The following is a 22,789-nucleotide window of genomic DNA, read 5'->3' as shown; positions in this document are numbered from 1 at the left end:
GCGTACGCCCCCTCCTCTTTTTCTCCTTGGTGCGGCAAAGCAAAGAGGGGCCGGCGCCCCTCTTGGAAATTAGTCAGGAGCTCCTAAAAGTTAGGAGCTCCACAAGCTATTTAAGGGAATCAAGGGGAAGCACCTAGGGCATTGGAAAACTCCTCTCCCTTGTGTCGTACGCCCCTAATCCCTTTGGTCTTCAGCCGCCATCAGCAAGGAGAGAAAAAAAGGTGTTGGCGGCCTCCTCCCTCCTCCTTTCCTTCTTCCAACGCAGGGGAAAGAAAAAGGCAGCAACTAGCCTTTTGGTTCTTCTCCCTAGAGCCTCCTTCTTCTTCCTCCTCCCCCTGGCATTCAGGAGTTGATTGAAAAGGAGGTGATCAACCATCAAAACAAATCTCTGCAAGGGAGCTAGCACCCCGGGGAGATTCGAGCGTTTGGATCGGTCCTCTGCTTCGTGTGGATACCCGTAGAGGCCGGACGCGTGTGCGGCTTCAAGCGAACCTTCATCCAGAACCACGAACATCAGTTTGCGGTGATCATCTACCCGCACAAGGTGAAGATCTGATCTTCCTAATGTTTTAAAAAGATTTTAATCCTAATCTATCTACGAACGGTTTTTGAAATACGTTCATGAGATGAACGTCGATCCCGCGCATGCCCCTTCCGCTGCAATCTGAAATTTTTTTTTATTTTCTGCAGTATGGGCGGGTTCCCAACAGTGGTATCAGAGCCTAGGCTTCGTAGATTATGATTAGGATTAATCAATAAAGGCATATTAGATCTAAAATTTAAAGGATTAAGCTTGCTGAAATTTCTGCATGCAGAATTTCACGTTGCTGATTTTTGCATGCTGATTTTTGAATGCATAGATTAATGATTCTATTGCTTTGATAATATGATTACAAATATTTAGAATCATATATTGCATGATCAGCGACTCATGAGATGATGTAATCAATTAAGTTTCAGATATGTAAATTATATTTTTGCATGTGATGCGAATGGTGATGATCATAGATGACCCTTTGTGAATGTACTGAAATGTTCTGCGATGTTCTGTGATGTTATGTGATGACATGTAATTCAGTTTTTCAGATGCCTGCGTGCATCTTAAATTCATGTATTAGAGACCTGCGTGTCTCATGACAAAGGGTTGTAATTATTCTTTTATTTTTGAATTTTATCTAGGATGTAATCTGTGATGTGTGATGCACGTCGATGGTTGATCGATGCATGTCTCTACAAGCAAGCCTTGCGCGGATCGAGATCAAAGGTTGATTGAAGATGGATCAAGAAGTTGATCACAATTGGACCTAGGGGATCAAGATCGAGTCAAAAGTTGAAGACAATCTAATCAATTGATGTGCATGTGCTTGTACTATGACCCCATTCTGGATCCATGATCATCACCAGTTACTTTTAATTTGTTATATATGCCTAGATGTTTATGTTTATGCCTATGCATAACGGGTAGATAGATATGTGCATGAGATGTAAATAATCAATCGAAAAGGACCTAAACTAAAACCTCCTCAATCAGTCGAGAGTGAACCAACATGAGCGAGTCATATTAGATTAATTGATCTAATTGGTTTCTAGGAAAGCATGAAAGGTGGTTACTTAATTAGGACCTTACTCTCTGAGTAAGGAGAGCCTCCCACCTGCTTAACTGGCCAATTGTTCGATTACCTCTTATGAAGAGCTCAAGGTTGCAAACACTAAGACATGATTACACAATATTAAGTCTATAGGTCTTCCACTGTAGTAAAGCTGCTAAAATCTTTCTAGTGTTGACTTGTCTCGGCTGGACACAGTGGGCAAGTTGCATCGGGGGACTGGACCTCTCTATAGACATGAGATGTTGTAGGGTAAAGCTGGGGTTGGGCACCAATAACTGTTAGGTGAGGACCCAATGACGACTTTATTTCTACGGTTATACGGTAGGTCTGACTTAACTAAGAAATGGGACCAATAACTGTTAGGTGAGGTTTTCATGACTTAGAGACCAAGTAGCACTGCAACATGCTTGAGAAGCATTGTATAAGAGTTGTACACTCATCCATTTATGTGTCACCAATAATTGTTAGGTGAGGTGTCATGTAAATCGGTGGGACCGCAGTACCCACTATAAACCCTAGTCGCGTAGTATTTCTGTTTTTCTACCAGGGGAGTGTAAGGGATTCGAGAAAATAGTAGGAGGTGTATTTGTTCTAAAAGATCCTAGAACAAACTAAGATCAAGTACAAAGTCTAATTAGAATCTTTACTCTCTACATATCATAATGTCAGCTTCTAACCCTTTGACCCATATCCTGGAGACCAACCGACTGACCGGACCAAATTACAAGGACTGGCTCAGGAACCTCAAAATCGTTCTGAACTATGAGAAACTAGGCTATATACTCGAAAGAGATATCCCCAGACTACCAACACGTCCTACTGATGATCAGCGTGAGACGCATTAAAAGTGGACGGATGTGACGTTAGGGTCAAGTGCTACATCATGGCATCCATGTCCAATGAACTCCAATGCCAGCATGAGAATATGAAGACTGCTAAGGAGATATTGGCACACCTGCAAGAGTTGTATGGTGAGCAGAGTTGCACAGCTCGTTTTGAAGTATCCAAGAGGCTCTTCAAAACGAAGATGTGCGAGGGGCAGTCTATCCATGATCACGGTCTGACTATGATCAAGGACCTAGAGGAGCTTGAGAAGCTCGGTATGAATATGCACAAGGAATTGCAAATAGATCTGATCCTGCAATCCCTTCCTGATTTATTTGGGCAGTTTATAGTAAACTACCACATGAATAAGATTGAATGCACTAAAACTGAACTGTTAAATATATTGGTAACTGCTGAGGGAGCCTTGAAAGGTTCAAGGGGCACTGTCTTTGCTGCTGAGTTGACTTCTGGTTCCAAGAGAAAGTCTACTTGGAAGAAAAAGAAGACAGCGAAAAAGCAGAAGAAAGACAAGAAGCCAAAGAAGGAAGTTCAAAAGAAAAATGCTAATGACAAAGAAAAATATTTCCACTGCAATATCGACGGCCACTGAAAGTGGAACTGCCCTTCGTATCTTGAGAGCCTGAAGAACAAAAGGGCAGACACACCTTCAGAAGGTATGTTAGACTTGCTCGTAATTGAAACTAAGCTTACGGTTTCTTCTACTTCTAGTTGGGTTATAGATTCTGGTTTAAGTGCTCATTTGTGCACTACTATGCAGGGTCTAAAGAAAGTAGAAGGCTGGCGGAAGGTGCGGTAACTCTTTGGGTTGACAACGAGGCAAAAGTTGCTGCTGTGGCTGTGGGCACCTATCCTCTGCGACTACCGTCTAGTTTTAGTTTATTGCTTAGAGACTGTTATTATGTACCTGCTGCTAGCAGAAATTTGATTTCTGTTTCGTGTTTAACACAGGATGGTCATGTTTTTACATTTGACAAAGACTGCTGTTCTATTTATTTCAGAAATAAATTAGTTGCACGTGGTTTTATGATTGACAGTCTCTATCATTTGCATATGGATGTATCTGTGAATGTGTCTAAGCAAGAAGTGAGTGCCAAAGGATCTAAGAGATCTAGAGATGAGATAAATTATAAGTATTTATGGCACCTCAGGCTTGGCCATATTGGAAAGGACAGAATGAACAAAATGGCTAGATTGCCCTTTGTAGGACATGGGGAGAAGACCACTGAAATACTCACCATAGTACACACTGACGTGTGTGGCCCATTCGATGTGCTTGCCAGAGGACGTTATTTGTTGTCGACTTTCTTGTAAAAAGCTGAGGATGACTTAAAAAGGATGTCGTTGTCAAAATTTCAACCAACAAGCAAAAATATTTATGTTCATTACTCGTACCATCCTCTATTCGATGAATAGTAGTTGTAGGAGGTCGATCCACAGGGAGGCGATTGGAGCACACAAAAGAATAGAAACTCCATTAAGATTTATGGCAATATATTTTTTTCTTTTTTCTTTTGAAAACAATTTCTTGAGGATATTTGATTAATCTCTAACCAACTAGAGCTAGTTTTCTATTCAAAAATAAACAAAAGGAAGAAAAAAAAATTTTGCAATTGAAATCTGATGCAGAGTAGGGGTTGATTTCTAAAGACAGAATATAAATAAAAACCGCAATTCGAACAACAAAGAAAAATTTTTAGAGTTATCTTAAAACTAAGAATTTTCAAAACACATAAAATAAATTGCAGAATATTAAATTAAAACTTAGACACGGATTGCATAAAAGAAAAATTAATAGATTGCATAAAATAATTGATTACTAAAATAAAAAGGAAGATTGGAAGCCTAATGCTTTTTTTCTTCTGCAAATAAAAGAAAAACAAGAAAACAAAAAACTCTCTTTCCTTGCCCAGTGGAGCACTCTTTTTCTCTCTTTTTTTTTCTTTTCTTCCCCAAAATAGAGCATGCTCTGTTTTCTTTCGGATGTGAGCTCCCCTCTTTGGACCAGCCGAGCACTCCACACCTCTCCCCCTTCCACAACCGATGCCTTCTCCCTTTATAGATCAACCACCTGGAAGGAGGGGGAGGATGCTTGGGATCACGAAAGGAAGAAATCGGACGCGTGTTTGGATGCTTGATCAAAGAAGAGGTGGACTCGAAGGCTTGACTGCAGCATGATCCGTGGAGCTCGGACGCGAAGGAGGCTGGGATCACGGAAGGAAGGAGAGGGCGGAGGAGGGGATCGTCCGGGATGATGGCGTGATCCGTGGATTTCCTTCACGGGATGCGGAGAGGAGCTGATCGCATGCGATGCTGAAATTTGGGAGGTGGATCACGGTGACTGCGAGGAAGAACACGGGATCGCTGGATCACAGGCTCCTTGTAGGCTGCTGGGATCACGCACGGAAGCTTCGTGGACTCCCTTCGTTGGACCACGGAAGGGTGGGAGTGCTGGGAGGCTGAAACGGGCGGCTTGATCACAGCATGGTATCACGGACGGACGAGGTAATAGACGCGATGCTGGCGAAAGAAGAGGTGGAGGACTTTCGGAATGGCTGGATGAAGGAAACTAATCCAGAATGGAGCTAGGAACGGGATGCTTCACGGCTGGGACACTGCAATTTCGAATCCGGAAGAGGGGACGTGATAAGTGCTAAATAATGCATAAATTAACTTCTTACTCATAGCACTTATTATTATTTTTATGCACATATTTTAAATTTAAACATAAGAAAATGTGTTTCCCTACATCATTGCATTTTAATAAATTATTAAAAGTGATTTAAGCTTGATTAATTTTGGTCGAGTTGAACGTATTTGAGATGATCCCTGAACCCAAATCATATGCACCCTGTGAATCAGATTCTCTAAGATTCTGATTCAGCCATTCATCCTAACTCCTCTGCATCACATCTCAGTCACGTGCATTCAATTTCTTCACACGTTCACCCATTATAAACAAGTCTTTCTACATGTCCAACCTTCCTAAAATTCCTCTCAGACATTAGCTCCTCTGCATCCACGTCAACGGACCAGCCAAAAGAACCTCTTCATCACAGACATAAAAGAACAGAAGCTTCTTCCCCCGTGTAAGCCTCCCAGCTTAACAAAACGAGTTCAAGCCTTCTCTTTCCTCCTCCGAACACCAGCATCATACAAGTCGTCCCCCTGGCTCAATCCAATCTTCTTTTCTTCCGGCTTAATCTCCCAACGTCCCAGCCATTGTTCGCGTCCAAGCTTCTCCCTCCGCATACCCATCCAACCGCTTGCATCTTATCCCTTCTTCGGAACAAGTCCCAGCATCCTCATCCTCTTCCTCCGAGATCTTCTCAAACGCCGACGGCACCTTCATTCCCTGATGTTCATCTAACACCCGAGCTGCCGAAGCACCCGTGGATCATCCCCTGTTTTCCAGCCATGCCGAGCATCACGGAAGAAGCTCACGCGTGCATGGTCCACGTCCTCTGCAGCCCACATCCCGTTCGTGATCTTCTCTTCTCCAGTTCGGATCGAGCAACCATTATCCCTCCGGATCACGTCCTCCACATTGATCCAGTCTTCATCTCAACCGTGGACAACATCCTAACATCTCCCATCAAATCTCGGAATCCCTGCATCCAGCTCTCATCCACGAATTCCTCCCAGCCGTAAACATCATCCCTGTTCCCAGCCGAAGGATTCTTCCAAAGATCTCCTCCCAGCCATCCGCCATGCCCAGTCCTCCCGTGATGCATGCAAAAGCTACAGCCAGCCAACGGCAGCATCCTCAACTTCCAAATCCACACGTTTTCCCCTGCCTTAAAACAGAGCGTATCTTTCCTCCCGTCCAAGATTGGCTTCCACATCATCCCGCCCCCTATCCACGGATGAGCTCACAGCCTTCTCTTATTTCGGAATAGAGTCCCAACATCCGGATCAACTCCATCTTCCTCCCATGTCCAAAGATCCTCTGTTCCCAACCGTATCCTTCTTCCGAACCAAGCCAACTCCCCTTCCGGATGAGAACCAGCAACCACCAGCTGCTCCCCCTCGCGGATTCAAATCGAAGCATTTCCGGATTTCCTCCCAGCCGTCCCAGATCCCGTTCAGAATCCATCCATTCTTAACGTCACCAGTTTCTTCCGCATCCCCTGTTCCGGATCATCCTTATCCAGCTGCTAGCAGAGTCCCAACTTTCTCTCCGTTCGCAAGATCAACTCCCAGCCGATTCTAGCTCTCTCTTCCATCCTTATCCAAACAAAATCCCCTGCTCCCAGCTCATATCATCTTATCACGGCTCAAACCAGCAGCATCCATCTGCTGTCCGCATGGATCCAACTCCATCGCCCAGCTCGTTTCATCCACGGATCATTACCTTCTTCCGCTCCTTCCACGCGTCCAGCTCGTCTTCATCAGCACCAACTTCTTCCGATTATTCCCATGGATAAGTCTCAGCCCCTTCCGCGTCTGTGCATCTCGGATTGATCCCAGCCAACTGCACAAACCGAATCCAAGTCCCTCCGCGTTGAAGAAGTGTATCAGCCAGCTCCAGCGTATCCTCTTCTCAACGTCCGGATTAGATATGGCAAGATCTCCCATCATCCGCGGAAGGGATGAAGCCTCCACAGCCCTATCTTCCCATTCGGATCAGCTACAGAGGAGGAGAGAGGGGTGGGGGGCAGCCTATAAAAGGAGTCAAGATGTGAAGGGGAGGAGGCATTCTTCCATCCCATTCTTTCTCACCATTCAATCTTTCACAAACAAGGCCCTAGTTCTTCGGGAAGCCCCACGGAAACAGAGGAGGGAGAAGAGTTTGGGTACTTTAGGAATGATTTTCCAAAGGAAGAGATGATGATTTGTTGAGAGGGAGCCGACGGGAGGAAGGAGCCAATCATCATGAAGTCCCCCTGCAGTGCAGCTGTTCAACTCTTCATGAAAGGCTAATCTCTTCACTAGGGCTGGATGCAACCCTAACAAAGGGCTAAGAATTTTATATTTTTGATTTTATATTCTTGGAGCTGTATGAACTTATTGTTTTTAATGGATATCTTCTTTTAACTCATATTTAATTTTAAGTTCATTTATAATCTAATTATTTTAATTAATTTGCCTCCAATGTTTTAATTATTATTTTTTATAGATGAACAAGGGAGAGTGAGGTTGACACGGGGTTCCTCTCGAGCACGGGAAGTGTGGCAGCTTCGTGAGGATGAGAAGATGGTCGTCGAATGCAACGAACTAGGGCAGCCCATCAAGAGGGCTGGAAGCCTTTTATCAAGTTTCTTAGGATCAGTTGCGCGTAGGGGTCAGTTGTGTCTGCTCAACTATCATAAGTGGAATGATATGCTTCCTTCTTATAAAGTTGAGCTTCTTAAATTTGTACAGGTAAAGAATTGAATTTAATATTATTAATTTGATAGCTACTGTATGTTAATTTACTTACTATTATAAATTTAATTTTTCGATTTAATATTATTATAACATTCTTTATTTTGGTGTAGAAAAAGTTTGTGCTCCCTTTAGAGAGCCATGATTGGGTGCTAAAGTCCCTCAACCGCAAATGGAAAGAATATAAGTCGAAGTTGAAGGCCGACTAGAAGCGCGAGGGTATGACAGAGGAGGAGGTTGCTCGTGTTTGTCCTCCTGATGTATACCATCATCAGTGGAGGGAGCTTGTTCACTATTGGTTTTCCGAGAGAGGACAGGTTATGTATTCTCTCTCAATACCTTATATAATGTTTAATATATTTAATATATTACAATGTTTACTTTTTTCGTGGTAGACATATTCTGACATTGGTCGAGCCGCACGAGCATCTCAGACAATTCCTCACACTTCAGGCTCGAAGAGTTATGCGAGTCTCAGAGCTGAATTCGTAAGTTTTTTTGAAACTTTTTGAAACTCTTGTATCATATAGCATGCATCATGATATAGTTCTATAAGATGAAACTCTTCCAATATACTTTTTGTTGTAGATGGAAGACCATGGGAGGAAACCTGGTGAGGTGGAGTTCTATAAGATGACTCACACCCACCGAGATGGCAGCTTTGTCCGAGAGGAGTCGAGAGATATAGTTGTATGTATTTATTAATAATTTCTGCAATGATTTTTTTATATATTTTAATTTTTCAAAAATTAATTTGATTGTTTTTGAGAGATATAGGACAGAGCTACATCCCTTATTTCAGAGCGTATCGGAGAGTCATCTTCAATCGGCAACACCAGAGGTGTCGAAGCTCAGGTGTTTACCGAATTGATGGGCTCGGAGCGTTATGGTCGAGTGAGGGGTTATGGCGTTGGAGTTACCCCCACTCAGTTGTCTCCAGTGGGTAGATATACTCAAGATGTTAGACAGAGTAGTAGCACTGCAGAGGTTAATGATCTGAAGGCAGAGATAAAAGAGTTGAAGCAGAGCCACCAGACAGAGATGCAATCTTTGAGGGCTCAGATTAATCAGATTACATCTTTGTTGCATCAGTTTGTCCCTCCTCAGGTAAATTACTACATCTACTTGAACATTTTGCATAAGTATCATATTTTTCTTAAAAAGCTTAATAATTTTCGTATTCTTAACTGCTTAAGTTTTTTTATTACATGTTCCTGATACTTCATCTGCACGTAGAGATGGTGATGCTAGCGACCCCTGAAGCATTTATTTTGGAGTTTTATATGTATTTTTTTTATGCTTTTTGAAGTAAATTGTAAACGTAAATTGATAGTATGAATGTAATTTGACAATATGAATGTTTAGATAAATATGTTTGATTTTGTGTATATCTCGCTTAGTGTGTGTGGCTTTGATTTTGTAAACAGGGTTTAAAAATTTTTTAAATTTTTTTTAAAAAAATAAATATTCTAACGATGCTTTAAAGTGTCGTTAAAATTTCGACCAGAAATCAATTAACGACGCTTTAAAGCGTCGGTAAGTTTGAATTAACGACGCTTTAAAGCATCGGTAAATTGAACATTTACCGATACTTTATAGCGTCGTTAAATTGCAATTAGCGACGCTTTAAAGCGTCACTACGTTTACAATTGCCGACGCCAAAAAGCGTCGGTAAAGCGTTGCTAATTTTCGACGCTTTTCAACGCGTTGGAAAACATTTTCTCCACTGTAGCATAGGCGACGCTTTGCCGACGCTTAGGAAAGCGTCGGAATGGTTTTTAGCGACGCTTAAAAGCGTCGTTAAAGGCCAAAAAATGCGTCGCTAATGACCATTATTCTTGTAGTGGCGAGTTTCAACAATACCATTGTAACTGTTACAGATGTACGAGGTCGGGTGGTTTCTTGGGCCTCCACGGGTACTTCTGGATTCAAAGGCACAAGAAGAGGTACACCCTATGCTGCTCAAGACCAACAACATCTACTCATATCCTCGTGTCATTTTTGAACACAGCGATCAGCAAGCAGCAAGCGGGGGAGAGTCAAGTAAAGTACAACACAGGACTTACAGGGTGGGGCGCGCCAGAGCAACCCGGGACCCCCGGAGGGTAGCATACCATGTTGCTTACGCCTCCGCTGAAAAGTATTCCATATCACTGACGAGTACGGCGAACCTGGCTTGTTTAACCATGCATATCTTAAATTGCAAGCGACGTACCGCGAGCAATGGAGAATACGAGATACAAACTGAAGAACGATGATTTCCTTTTCTTTGCCCGAAGAGAACCGGAAAAACAATGGATTCGGTACTCCACCTCAAACAGAAAAGTAGATCGACTATGGTAGATCTGCACAACCCCAACACCGTTTTGCACAAAAACCAACCAATAGAAGATGCATTACGAGGAGCACCTCAGGCATATCAAAGATAGAAAATGCAGCATGAGAGATCCAAGGAGCAGGCACCAGCAGAATATGTACGAAACACAAACCCCTGATACAAGCGCTGACGGAAAATGTAGGAGATGCAGATCTGTGAAGCAGAACTCAATTAGTTGAGAGAAGCATTTTTGTCACCCTCGACTACTAATTTGTGGTTTCCTTCCAGCTTGATATATGGTTTCCTGAATTACTAGTTCATGAAATAATGACAATTCTTTCCGCAAAGCAGGTGTCTCTTAAATTGTCTGCAGCACAGGATGAGATCCAGCATAGTTGAAGAGGAGAGGAAAAAAAAAACACCATGGATTAATTTTGTTTTGCTTTAGAAAGTCCATCCGAAGCAATAACAAAGCAAAAATCCCCTTCAACAGGTGCACAAGGAAATAAGCTAGTTAAATAAACTATACAATGAATAAGCTATAAAAAAAAGGTGCTAAAGTCATACATGACCAGGTGGACCAGAGACGAAAACTCCACAGAAGAATAGGTGGAGAAATTGGCATCCTGAGTATTGGTTTGGGTCTTGTGCTGATGACTAGGAAAGATCCTACATGCATGCAATTGAAACAAACAGACCATACTAGTCTGTTGGGATGTAGTTGTCAGTAAAGGAGCATGCAAGGAAATCTATTCGACTATCCACTGGGTTTAGGCAACCAAAAAGTGCATGAGACGAGAAAGGAAAAAGGTGAGAGCCAGCCTGTTTTTACGTTTTCTACAGTGAAGGTGAGAAGTTACAAACACTTGGTCTGGAAGCCAATCATTTAAAATTCCAACTGTAACAACATTTTTACCCATGTCCAACCGATTTCAGTGCAAGTTTACATGGGTTAACAGTTATGAAGCTTCGGACACGAGGTATACCAAACCATTCCTGTGACACGAGCACCACAAACAACACAGGGTTTCAGCTTTTAAGATTGATGCATGCATCTTCACAAAAAACCTATGTTGCTTTTAAAAGGAAAACCACGAAAAGAAAAGGCACAAAAAATATAGAAGAAAAAATAAATAAAAAATGTGACTTCATACCGGAAAGAGTCAATATATGTTGATATAGTCTTAACATCAATGCCACATGCCTCTGCACGTTTTGTCAATAACTCAGGTAAGTGTATTCTCTGAGCCCCTGAAATTATCTCCTCGCCTAGAAGAAATGTCAAAACAGATTAGAGCACAGTAGAACATTGTAAATTTCCAGCATATTTTACAATACCATTGGAAGCAACTTTCTACACAGATCCAAGTTCTAAACCATCCTATGTGACTCGAAATCATGACAACTAAAGTAACAAACATAAGAATTATCATCGAAAACTGTTCTCCGCCTCCGTATTTAAGTCCCCAAAAGGATCAACTTCTATTCCAGCTTCCTGTTTAAATGAGTCGAGCTGATCTTGTCCTTGAAAGAAAAGCCACAGCAGTCCAACCACAATTTTATTTTTTATTGTAAGATAGCCAATAAGATAGGACATACTACTAGTTGACTAAGAACTTAAAAATAGCTTTACAGGTCAATTGTTTTCTGCAGCATAACTTCTTACAAATTCATAGCTATGCGCAGCCTTATTCAACTCACTCCTCCTTGCAATTTCAATCATAACAAAATTAGATAAATCCAGTCCCTAAATCATCCACTTCGTGGTTTTTACATCTCTTTGCTGAGCTAATGAATTTAATGCTCCAGGATATGATAATTTCTTAAGTCAAAACTTTTACAAAAAGTTATCTGCATCTAGTTTCAAAATAATATCATTACTCAAAAAAAAAATCTTGCATATCATCACAATTAAGTTCAGTACTTGCATGCCCAGGAACTTAGACTGGAAATTTGCTATTCAATCCATTTAATTCAAAGGTAATGGGCAATTCATGTAAATAAGCAATCCTTGTTTATTTAGCAACCATCTTCAATCTCCAGCCAACAACTGCTGCCAATACCCAAGGATAATTACTCAACAAACTTTTTGTCCTATTTCAATCTATATCTAACTTCAATTTCGCATTTAGTTCTCGTATCCAAGCATAAAATTAATTAAAAGAAATTGTGCTCGTGCTATCCTGAGTATTTAATAGGTCGTTGGTGCCCATTAACTAGGTAAGACGTAGTAGATACAAATTTTTTATTTAATAGGTCGTTGGTGCCCATTAATAGGTCCTTGGTGCTCATTAACTAGGCCCGTTCTATATACTTATAATTATTCATCGTCGATCTCACCTTAACATAGAATTATTTTTTATGTAATAGAAAGATGGAATTATTGAAAACTGGCTAAAGTATATAGTTATATATTACAGTTCTTAAACCTTTTGCTGAACTCCAAGTAGGAAACAATAGGGGCACAACATGGTGCATCTTGTGTTATGTGTATTATATGGATATGCACATTAAAATTTCTAAATATTGGGTACTTTCTTTTCCTAATGTTTTTTCCCCTTAATGCTTGCCTTTGTTTACGTGTCTGTTTTTTACAGGAAATTATGGGAGTCTTCAACAGAAAATGCATGATTAGTTATTCACAGTATCGAAACATATTTCCAATATGGACTCTTGGGGAATATCGCTGCCGAGTCCTGCTGACCAAGAAAAACTGAATGCTAATCTCTTCTGCCATATTGTAATCCTTGGTCAGAATGTTGATGTTTTTCCCCTCAAACAAAGTATTCAGAAATGCAGATCTTACTGCTTGACATGTCATGGAGAATGTCCTGTATGGCTGTTAGACTAATCTTCGGCTTTTTTTGCACAAAGTGACTGATAAAGGACTCAAATCTATATGATTGTGCCTGTCAGCCCAAGCATTTCCCCAAGAGCCCATGTTGGAAATATGTTTCGATACTGTGAAGAACTAATCATGCAGTTTCTGTTGAAGACTCCCATAATTTCCTGTAAAAGTTCATGAAAGAATTTGTTGTTATAGAAAGTCCATCCGAAGCAATAACAAAGCAAAAATCCCCTTCAACAGGTGCACAAGGAAATAAAGGCCGGGAAACTTTCTGACCAAAATGTAACCCTTTCAATTCAATTTATATAGATGCCAGCAGAATGTATTCCATTTGTTGGATATGTTGAATAGCCCGAGTGATCTCGCAACATCTCCACATAACCAATCCTAACACTCACTTTTATTAAAGTGGAGTCATTGAGGAACAAAACTTTAATGCTCCAGGATATGATAATTTCTTAAGTTAAAACTTTTACAAAAAGTTATCTGCATCAAGTTTCAAAATAATATCATTACTCAAAAAAAAAAAAAAAAATTCTTGCATATCATCACAATTAAGTTCAGTAGTTGCATGCCCATGAACTTGGACTGGAAATTTGCTATTCAATCCATTTAATTCAAAGGTAATGGGCAATTCATGTAAATAATCAATCCTTGTTTATTTAGCAACCATCTTCAATCTTCAGCCAACAACTGCTGCCAATACCCAAGGATAATTACTCAACAAACTTATGTCCTATTTCAATCTATATCTAACTTCAATTTCGCATTTAGTTCTCTTATCCAAGCATAAAATTAATTCAAAGAATTTGTGCTCGTGCTATCCTGAGTATTTAATAGGTCGTTGGTGCCCACGCCCATTAACTAGGTAAGACGGAGTAGATACGATTTTTTTCTTTAATAGGCCGTTGGTGCCCATTAATTAGGCCATTCTATATACTTATAATTATCGATTTCATCTTAACATAGAATTTTTTTTTTATGTAATAGAAAAATGGAATTATTGAAAACGGGCTAAAGTATATATTTATATATTACAGTTCTTAAACCATAAAATGAATCTTAACATGGCAAAACTAGCAATGATTATCTGGACAATGGTGAGAGACGACGGAGCCTTTCAGATCAAGTATGTTTTCCGTGAAGCCAATGGGGCTGCGGATTGGGTGGCTGCTTATGCAGCCAATCACTCCGCTAGCGCCTTGTGAGCTGGTGTTAGGGAGTTGCTTCTGGCACTCCGAGGTATTCTATTTTTTGATTTTATTAGGTGTATCCGTACTCGTCAAGTATAATCCACCCGTCTTAGTAAGAAAAAAAAAAAAATTATGCATCAAATCAAAAAATAAAATAATGCAGTACCTATAAATAACGATGCACCCATGGAAAGAATAAATAGGTCAAAAAGGTGCATAATTTGGATGATTTTTTGTAAATTTAAAGATAAAGTACCGTACGATTAGACAGCATATATCAATAAAGCGGCATTCTACTTTAGTCTTCGCCAATGAGAAAAAAAAATAAATAAAAAACTAAAAATAAATAAAGTACCGCTCGATTTCAGTTGGACCGCCCGGATACGAGATAAAAAAATCCTGGGCACAGACCGATGTTTCCTCCCACCCGACTTCGCTCTCCCCTCGGGCCTTGGATGATGACTCCGCTTCTCTCAGTCCTTCCCCACACCCTCGCTCTTCCTTGCTCCGTCTGCCACCGCAAACGCCGCCCTGCGATCACGTCCGCTGCCCGGGTCCGGATGCCACCCTCTTTTTTTTTTTCCCTTCCCTCCTGCGGGCGGTCGAGCCGACCCCATCGGTTTGGAGCTCCCACGGCGCCCAGCCCAGGGGTTGAACACGAGGCGTTGCTTTGGGAGGGGCCACACCAACGGCAGCAGAGATGGGAGCGAGCGAACTAAATGCCCTTCCTTTTTCAGTCAGCCCTTTAGGTTAGAACTAAATGCCCTTCTCTGTGAGCGAGCGGCGGTGACAGAGATGGGAGGAGAAAGACTGATGGAAGCTCCTCCTACGCCGCCGCCACCTCCGTGGGCCAGAGGGAGCTTCCAAGATAAAATCAAGAACGGAAGACCCCTAATCTGCAATTTTCCATTCTTTCCATCTCATCACCATCAAAGTATCTCGATCTTGAAGGTGGTACTGTGCTCGCGCATATCTTCTCCTTGATTTTCCCCTTGAATTCGAACTGGAAATTTTTACTCGGTCCCCGCTCTCTCTATTTCTTGATTTTACTTGTTTCTTGAAAGGATTTTAAGCGTTTTATATGCTTGCATGCATTCGTTTTCTTTCTCCTTGCAGTGCGATGGATTTATATATGGTTTTTGCACTAATCTTGAACCTTTTTCCCTCGCTGGATTTTGTTTTGATTGCTTTAATGGATGGATTCCCGCAGTTCTTCCTCCTGATCCGGCAATGTGGAGGCTTAAGATTGCGCAGGGCGGCAGCCCGTGGCTGAAGACGACAAACAACCATGTAGGGAGGCAGGTGTGGGAATTTGATCCGAATATGGGCACGGCTGAAGAGATTGCTGCAGTCGAGAAGGCCCGTGAGCTGTTTCAGGAGCATCGTTTTGAGATGAAGCACAGTGCTGATCTCCTCATGCGATTGCAGGTATATAAACAGAAAGAAGCCCCGTTTGTTACTATTTTTTTTTTCTTCTTTTTTTTTAATGTTTATCTTACTGAGGCTGCAGGTAGAAATATGTGCTAGTTGTCTATGATTGTTGACAGAAGTAGTTAAGAGATCCAAATATGCTGTTATTCTTATTCAATATATGTGAATTTAGAATTCATCAATGAATGACTTGAGAATATCCCTCACAAGCTAGTTATAATTTATGGAAGAATATGCAAGACTAAGAAATAATGGAACAAGAAGACCTACCTACATATACGTTCGAAGGTTGAAAATTATTTGGTCATGTAAGCTGACGCTTGTAATTACATGACTGGATTTGGTTGTCTTGCATAATTTATGTCTAGGCCATTAAAAATCATTGCGAGGAAAGCATCTAGCATGCCCAGTACAGTTATTTTGGGATTCAAGTTGTTTCTGAAACTTTAGAAATTATTTTGAGATTTATGGGTTTTTCCCTACTATGATACTTAACTGATGTTGAAATAATTATGTCAGAGATAGCTTTGGGACTTAAGGATTGATGATACGCAATATTGCTCTGATGATTACACAAATTGCTACACTGTGACTCATTATGATAGTAGAATTTGCTAATACTCGCTTCATGTCATCTATATATGCTAGTTCTGCAGCTAAAACTCTCTAACTGCTAGGATGTCTTCCATAATTAAAAATGCCAAATGATACTGCATTAGCATATAAGTTTGCCAGCTATTGAATAGATAAGAATGACTCTGGAACTCCAGAGTTTGGACGGCAAAGTGTGTTCTGATGGAAAATGCCCCTCCACCTCTCTTCCGATCATCTCCTTTATTTGAAGGTAGTGATATTGTTCTTTTTTAACTTTCTTAATGCAGTTTGCAAAGGAGAATCCACTTGAAATAAACCTCTCCAACATCGAGCTAGAAGACCATGAAGATGTTACAGAAGAAGTTGTATTGACCTCTTTAAGAAGGGCTATTAGCTGTTATTCTACTCTCCAAGCACATGATGGACACTGGCCTGGGGACTATGGCGGCCCATTGTTCCTTATGCCTGGCTTGGTATTTTCTCCCATCTGGAACATATTCAATCGTAATACAGTACAGTTGGTGTATGTTGATAGGCAGCATTGATATTAATACTGCAGAATGAAGATTTTTGGATCATTTCTGTCTCTTAACTTGAACATGCTGTTTCTGCATTATTCCTAAGTTACAGGCTGATGCCCTTCTGTCAACTTGCCTTAGGAAAAAGAAATATGAGAATATGCATTTCATTCATCTTGCTGAATTAGTTGATGGGGCATAAAGGCATCACATTCCTACTTTTTTGTTATATGATAACAATTGTTTTATGTGTTTGATTCATTGTGGTGCAGATTATAGTTTTATCTGTTACTGGGGCATTAGATACTGCTTTATCACCAGAGCACCAGCGGGAGATTCGCCGTTACCTCTACAATCATCAGGCATCCACAATTAAAAACCCCTCAGTTTTGTATGGCAGTTCTTTGTTACGTAGAGGTTCTGAAGCTTCAATATATTGAAGACTTAATGAATTATATTGCAGAACAAAGACGGTGGCTGGGGTTTGCATATAGAAGGCCACAGCACCATGTTTGGTTCAGCCTTGTCATATGTTTCATTGAGGTTGCTGGGTGAAGGACCCGATGATGGAGATGGGGCAATGCAAAAAGCACGAACTTGGATTCTAGACCATGGTGGTGCGACGGCCGTAACATCATGGGGAAAATTTTTGCTCTCTGTAATAAATTTGATCCTTTCATCCATCTAAATGACAAAGCTTGTGGTTGACAGTTGTAAGGAGCAATTTTTGATGTCCTTGTGCTGAAATAATTGCAGGTGCTTGGAGTGTTTGAATGGTCTGGCAACAACCCACTACCCCCAGAGATGTGGTTACTCCCATATTTTCTGCCTGTTCATCCAGGTACTCTCTCTCTCTCTCTCTCTAATTTCCCCCCCATCTGTTGTTAGTAGTTTTTTTTTGTCTTTTTCATTTCTCCCAGAAGGGGTTATTGTTGACAGTTTTGGATTAGTATTAGATTAGTATTATATGTATAGGAATGCAAAATAAGTAGTACATCTTGGCTTCGTTTTATCAACAAGAGAAGCCAAATTTCAGAAAAATTTTGTAGGCACAATATCCCTTTTAGTGGCTATGAACTCGTTGATTGTACTTATTTTTGAACTTTGGGTGTTGAAGCCATTGCTCACCAACGTAGTAATATTTTAAGAGTTCTGATGCACTCCCAGAGAGAATGGGCACCTCTTCAAGTATTCACTGTCTCGGTGAAGTGTAATTAGATTCACAAGTTTATTTCCTTTATGCACAATGAAGGTTGCTATGATACTATGCCATCTTTTACAGCCGACAATCTTAAGATCATGCATTTTGTTTCAATGTTTGTGAGGCAGCTTATTAATTATCAAATTTACAAATATTCCTTCATACAAATCGAGGACCAAAGGTGTTGATATTTACAACATGTTCCTTTGCTCTTTTGTCTACTTATATCTTCTGTTTGTTCTGATAGCTTATAGATCCGAATGAACTTTTTCTTAAGTATGTTCCATAGGTCACTGACCATAGATCTAACAAAGTGGTTGGTGTGATAGCTGATATCTTGTTCAAAAGATCAAGTAAATTAAAAAGAATTCACTTGAGTAAATATAGAAACCAGGAACATTAATTAATTTTGATATATAATGATATATCACAATTATTCTATAATTTTATGGACCTTCAATGAATTTTCCATTCTTCGTAACTCTTCTTTGATCCAATATATAACATTTAATATCTGTACTTGAAGAAATTGATAGACACATCCTTCTTTTTTTTAACAAAAAATTAGTAAATTTGTTTTCCTTTTCTTTGCATTCATAGTAAAGAATGCTGACTTGATATCCCTACATCTTTCAGAAAGTGTGGGCCCAAAAAGAGCTGAATGGAGGATAAAGAATCATGTAGCCGATCCCAACTAGTTTGGGGTTAAGGCTTGGTTGAGTTGAGTTGAGTTTGCATTCATAATGTTGTCTTCCCTAGTTAATACAAAAAATGAGGTCTGCTACCTTAGATAATGCAGGCAAGAGTATTCATAATGGAAGGCATGCCTCTTGTTATATCTGTCCAAGGATTTTACTGTTATCCATGCATTGGGACCATTCCTTAGTGCAATATTAAATGCTGACTTGTTTAATTTTTGAATGCTTCAAGGTTTGCCATGTTAACTTCTCTTGCTTCACAGGACGAATGTGGTGTCACTGCCGGATGGTTTATTTGCCCATGTCCTATATATATGGAAAGAGGTTTGTGGGTCCAATTACACCTACAGTTTTATCACTGAGGAAGGAGCTATATGCTTGTCCCTATCAGCAAATAGATTGGAATCGGGCTCGAAATGAGTGTGCAAAGGTTGGTAAGATATGTGTTTAATAACATGTTTTCCTTGTGAAGTTAGATTTCTTATGTGTAGGCCGTGCCTTGTAGAATCCTGAATATACTCAAGTAATTTAGTTGTATATGTGAAGGTAAAATTTTGAAGAATTTGGCAGTTACATGTTTGTTTGTGGGCATTCCTCTTTTATCTATTTCAATACGTTCCAGTGGAAAATTAAGAAAATTAAGAAACTTTTAGAAAGTCTACTTGAAAAAAGATACGGGGATATATAAGGAAATTTTGACAAAAATTAAGAAGAGCTGTGTTGATATTTGGAAACATGCATGCTGCAAAGATCTCTTGTTTTTTTTTTCGGAAACATGCGTGCTGCAATGATCTTTTTTTTTCCTTTTCTGTATGGGTATATATTACTCAATTACCTTTGCTTAGCTTGTCATCATAGGATAAATGAACCTATGATGTATGGAGATCAGACACTATTTCTTTTACAACATAATACTTGAACTTGATATAGCTGTTGAGTAATGCCTCAAACAGCTTCGTGCCCATCCTACATGTAGGAGCTCTCTCATGTTCTTCATCATCTATTTAGTTACAAACTTTTATGTATGTTTTAGCCAATTGATGTCCTCATTTGTTAGGATAAGTTTGAAGTGGCATTCAAGAAAGAACTTATGCTCATAACTATGGCCATGCTCTTTCAATATTCATGAAAATTAAGATTTTGCTCAAGTATCACAAATTTACAAGATTAACTTAAAGGAGCAAAAAGGAAAAGAGAAAGAACAAACCAGAAGTGTTGGTAGACACCACTCTGGTGAAAAATGGCCATCATGGCAAGTGCAAAAACTAAATTGTTTGCTAGCCCAATACAATTTGAATGGCAGCCCATAACCCTCATAGCAGGGTAACCGCTAATAGAAGATCACGGGGGTGTGGCTGGATCTGGCTTCCACCTCCTGAAATTATTGGAGAAAAATACCATTAAAATATCTTTTTTGAGAAGCAGGAGGCGCTGCTCCCCATCCTCGACCCTATACCTACCCCATCCCCACCTAGGTCGGAGCCCATCCCCTAGGCAAATTGAGCCACTGCTTGTTAAATGGTGGATTTATATATACGGTAGTTGGAGTGAGGTTTGATGCTCTTCAGAATTGAACCCTGCTCCTCAGCACAAGTGGCAAGGTCTGTGCCACCCAAACTAAGGCTCGGTGGTATATGCCATGATGATATCATCAACACAAGCTTCCGACATGGCACAGTTTAGAACTTTGCCAAACAATGCAATAATAGGTGCTTGCTACTATTGAAGTTGCATGCATTATGTTTCTTCCAAATAGTACAACGTACAATTGAGTCCCATTTTTCCAAAGAAATGATCTCCCTTCAGAAGGTTGTATGTAAATAACCTACAGGATGAGGTGACCATTGAAAATTGTGTTCATGTAGGTCAGGCTTGACATATCGAACCAACTCTCAATATGAAATAGCATGCTATGTTACATGGCTCAAAGTTTGATTTGCATGCAAGCTGTTTTAAGTTATTTTTAATGAGAAATTGACAAGTTAAGAGAACTCAATTTGTTTTTAATATCTCAACCCCCAATAACTTTGCATCCTAAATTAATCTAAAGGTGTGAGTTGTTGCTTATAAATGGTCTTCAATATTTCCATATCACTATCGAATGAAATTTAGCTCACAAGCTACTATGAATTAACGTGACTTCGGATCAAGGAAAAAACAAGAAAGAAAAAGCTTATTAGTGCAAAACTTCAAGAAACCATGTTGTTACTTAAGGATATTAAAATGCAATATGTGAGAATAATCCACATGGATGAATGATATAGTGAGGGATTTGAATTAACCTTGTCTACAAGTTTTAGACTCCTAGTTCATATACACAACTTTTTCTGTCCTTTGGTTTGAGTAGTTCAGGTACAAAATTTCTAATGCCATCTATGATGAATGTCTTGGCTGGGGACCTTTTGTTGCATGTTTGCCATGATGTTGTCATTCAGATTTAATGTTTAAGTGTGCCTTGAGTCAATGTTGTTTGGATAGAACACGATTATCTTTATGTTGCAATTTGTAATTCCATCAATAGGCGTATGTAACACTTGCAGTTTGGCCTTGTTGTCTCACTTTGCCAAGGAGCCTTTGCCTGAAACACTTCACCAATTCATAGATTTCACATCAGATTGAGAGTTGGTTGGCAAAATTCTTAAAGTTGATTAAAAATATCTTGACCTTTGAAAGTTCGTAAACATGGGCTAATGCTTACTTGTTGAGGTATTTACTTTTTTCTTATTTCAGGAAGATCTGTACTATCCCCACCCGCTGATACAAGACATAATTTGGGCTTCACTTCATAAAGTTGTCGAACCTATTCTAATGCATTCGCCTGGTAGCATGTTGAGAGAGAAGGCTTTGCATACTGCGATGCAACATATTCATTATGAAGATGAGAATACTCGATATCTTTGTAGTGGTCCTATTAACAAGGTAAGCATCAACGTCTCCACTTGCATCTTTAACCTGTAGATTTAAGAGTTGATTGCTGTGTTCTTTTGATAGGTAGTCGTGTATGAGATTTGAAATTCATTACCGAGTTATCAAGAAAATGATTATTTGCTAATTTTTGTTATCGTATATGAAATGATTCTTTTATGCATGCCGATAAATTTAGGATTTAACACAAACACATACGTAACCAGATCTTGGTATATATCTATGCATCTTAGTGCAGTGGGCTTTCTATCATGAGCAAGGTTCGTCGTCTCGGTACCAGACTCTGTACAGTACGGTATAGGGTCTTTTCGACGTACCGAGTGTTGGTACGCCTCTCGTATCGATACCAGTACCGAACCGGTACGGTGCAGTATAGGGTGTACCATTTGATTCGGTCCGGTACGGCGAACCTTGATCACAAATATTTTTGTACTGTCGGCTTGACTCAGCTATCCATGTGGATTTAAAGTTGAACTATCTTATTCTTCTACTGCTCTATGACCTCAAACTCTTCTATGTTGGTGTTTGTTCCTGACTTATCAACTCATTAACTGAGGTATCGGAAGACAATCAACTCTTGCATCCTTAATGAGAAGAACTCATTCAACTGTGCTAATATATAATGAACCGTGATAACGTTCTTTGCTAGTTCAATTATATAGTGGATCCTTACCTAAAATTTTCCCTTTCATATACTTGTTTTACATTCCATGCTTGTTCATTTAAAGTGGGACTCATAAAATTCATAATATTCTATTGGATCTTAGATGTTCTCTTGTGAACTTTAAATTTTCTATACTCTCAGAATATTCATTATTCATTCCTTTTTTTGGTAGTTGAGCCCAAATAGGTCTAGATATGAGGCCTTCAGGCCATTACTCCATCCATCAAATGCATAAATTGACCATCCACTTGACCAGGCCATGTTAGCCGGACATTACAAGTCCTTGAACCAGCACTTGACGCTCTATCTGCCGATGATATGTCTGACCATGAAATTGTGCCACCACCAACTTCTCATGCTTCATCATGCCATCCTTTGTGATCATTCTATGCCTATCCTGCGCCAATATTTTGCCCCATTGTCATCTGAGACGATCCTGCGTGCATCACACAATGATCCCGTGCTCTGTCTTGCCCATCTTGTGTCTTTTTGTATTGGCATCCTAAATTTTCTAAACCATCTTCAACTTCACAAACACTATCAAAGGAGTTGCACCTGCCTCCAACTTCTTTAGTGCTCT

The 22,789-nt window shown here is 40.0% G+C and overlaps 2 protein-coding genes across 9 annotated transcripts in view; both read left to right on the top strand.

Moving 5' to 3' along the window:
• Window positions 1-7,930: 7,930 nt before the first annotated feature.
• Window positions 7,931-10,497, top strand: LOC148700321 (uncharacterized). Of its 2 annotated transcripts, none has more exons than XM_088708504.2 (5): window positions 7,931-8,137; window positions 8,216-8,308; window positions 8,409-8,510; window positions 8,598-8,927; window positions 9,057-9,208. In XM_088708504.2, exons 1-5 carry the CDS (start codon window positions 8,042-8,044, stop codon window positions 9,063-9,065), a joined length of 630 nt encoding a protein of 209 aa, XP_088564630.2. In that variant the 5' UTR covers window positions 7,931-8,041; the 3' UTR covers window positions 9,066-9,208. The 2 variants fall into 2 exon arrangements, with proteins under 2 accessions (XP_088564630.2, XP_088564629.2); XM_088708503.2 differs by lacking the exon at window positions 9,057-9,208 and adding an exon at window positions 9,701-10,497 and having other exon boundaries at window positions 7,933-8,137.
• A 4,051-nt stretch (window positions 10,498-14,548) lies between these two features.
• LOC103720908 (cycloartenol synthase-like) overlaps window positions 14,549-22,789 on the top strand; it is a 44,764-nt gene continuing 36,523 nt past the window's right edge. For 5 of the 7 annotated variants that reach the window (XR_015971886.2, XM_039117575.3, XM_088708384.2 and 2 more), the window contains exons 1-8: window positions 14,549-15,129; window positions 15,389-15,606; window positions 16,491-16,676; window positions 16,994-17,083; window positions 17,185-17,379; window positions 17,478-17,562; window positions 18,884-19,050; window positions 21,351-21,539. Coding sequence is in view for 6 of the 7 variants with exons in the window: in XM_039117575.3 (XP_038973503.1) it covers window positions 15,409-15,606; window positions 16,491-16,676; window positions 16,994-17,083; window positions 17,185-17,379; window positions 17,478-17,562; window positions 18,884-19,050; window positions 21,351-21,539 (1,110 nt within the window). In the remaining variant the exon portion in view is untranslated. Of the gene's footprint in view, window positions 15,133-15,388; window positions 15,607-16,490; window positions 16,677-16,993; window positions 17,084-17,184; window positions 17,380-17,477; window positions 17,563-18,883; window positions 19,051-21,350; window positions 21,540-22,789 lie in introns of all 7 variants that reach the window. The other 2 variants (XM_039117576.3, XM_088708385.2) reach the window with 2 other exon arrangements.

The sequence above is a fragment of the Phoenix dactylifera genome, chromosome 12, assembly GCF_051530095.1.
Source record: "Phoenix dactylifera cultivar Ajwa chromosome 12, Ajwa_hap1_PhDact_Kaust_v1.1, whole genome shotgun sequence".
NCBI classification, from domain to species: Eukaryota; Viridiplantae; Streptophyta; class Magnoliopsida; order Arecales; family Arecaceae; genus Phoenix; species Phoenix dactylifera.
The sequence above is the reverse complement of the archived record's forward strand: the minus strand, read 5'-3'. Positions and strand labels throughout refer to the sequence as shown.

Excerpts from the sequence above, each read along its gene's own strand:
- LOC148700321 (XM_088708503.2), top strand. The coding sequence starts at position 8,042 with ATGACAGAGGAGGAGGTTGCTCGTGTTTGTCCTCCTGATGTATACCAT. Across the intron at positions 8,138-8,215 it reads GGTTTTCCGAGAGAGGACAG|ACATATTCTGACATTGGTCG; the intron begins GTTATGTATTCT and ends TTTTCGTGGTAG. Across the intron at positions 8,511-8,597 it reads AGGAGTCGAGAGATATAGTT|GACAGAGCTACATCCCTTAT; the intron begins GTATGTATTTAT and ends TGAGAGATATAG.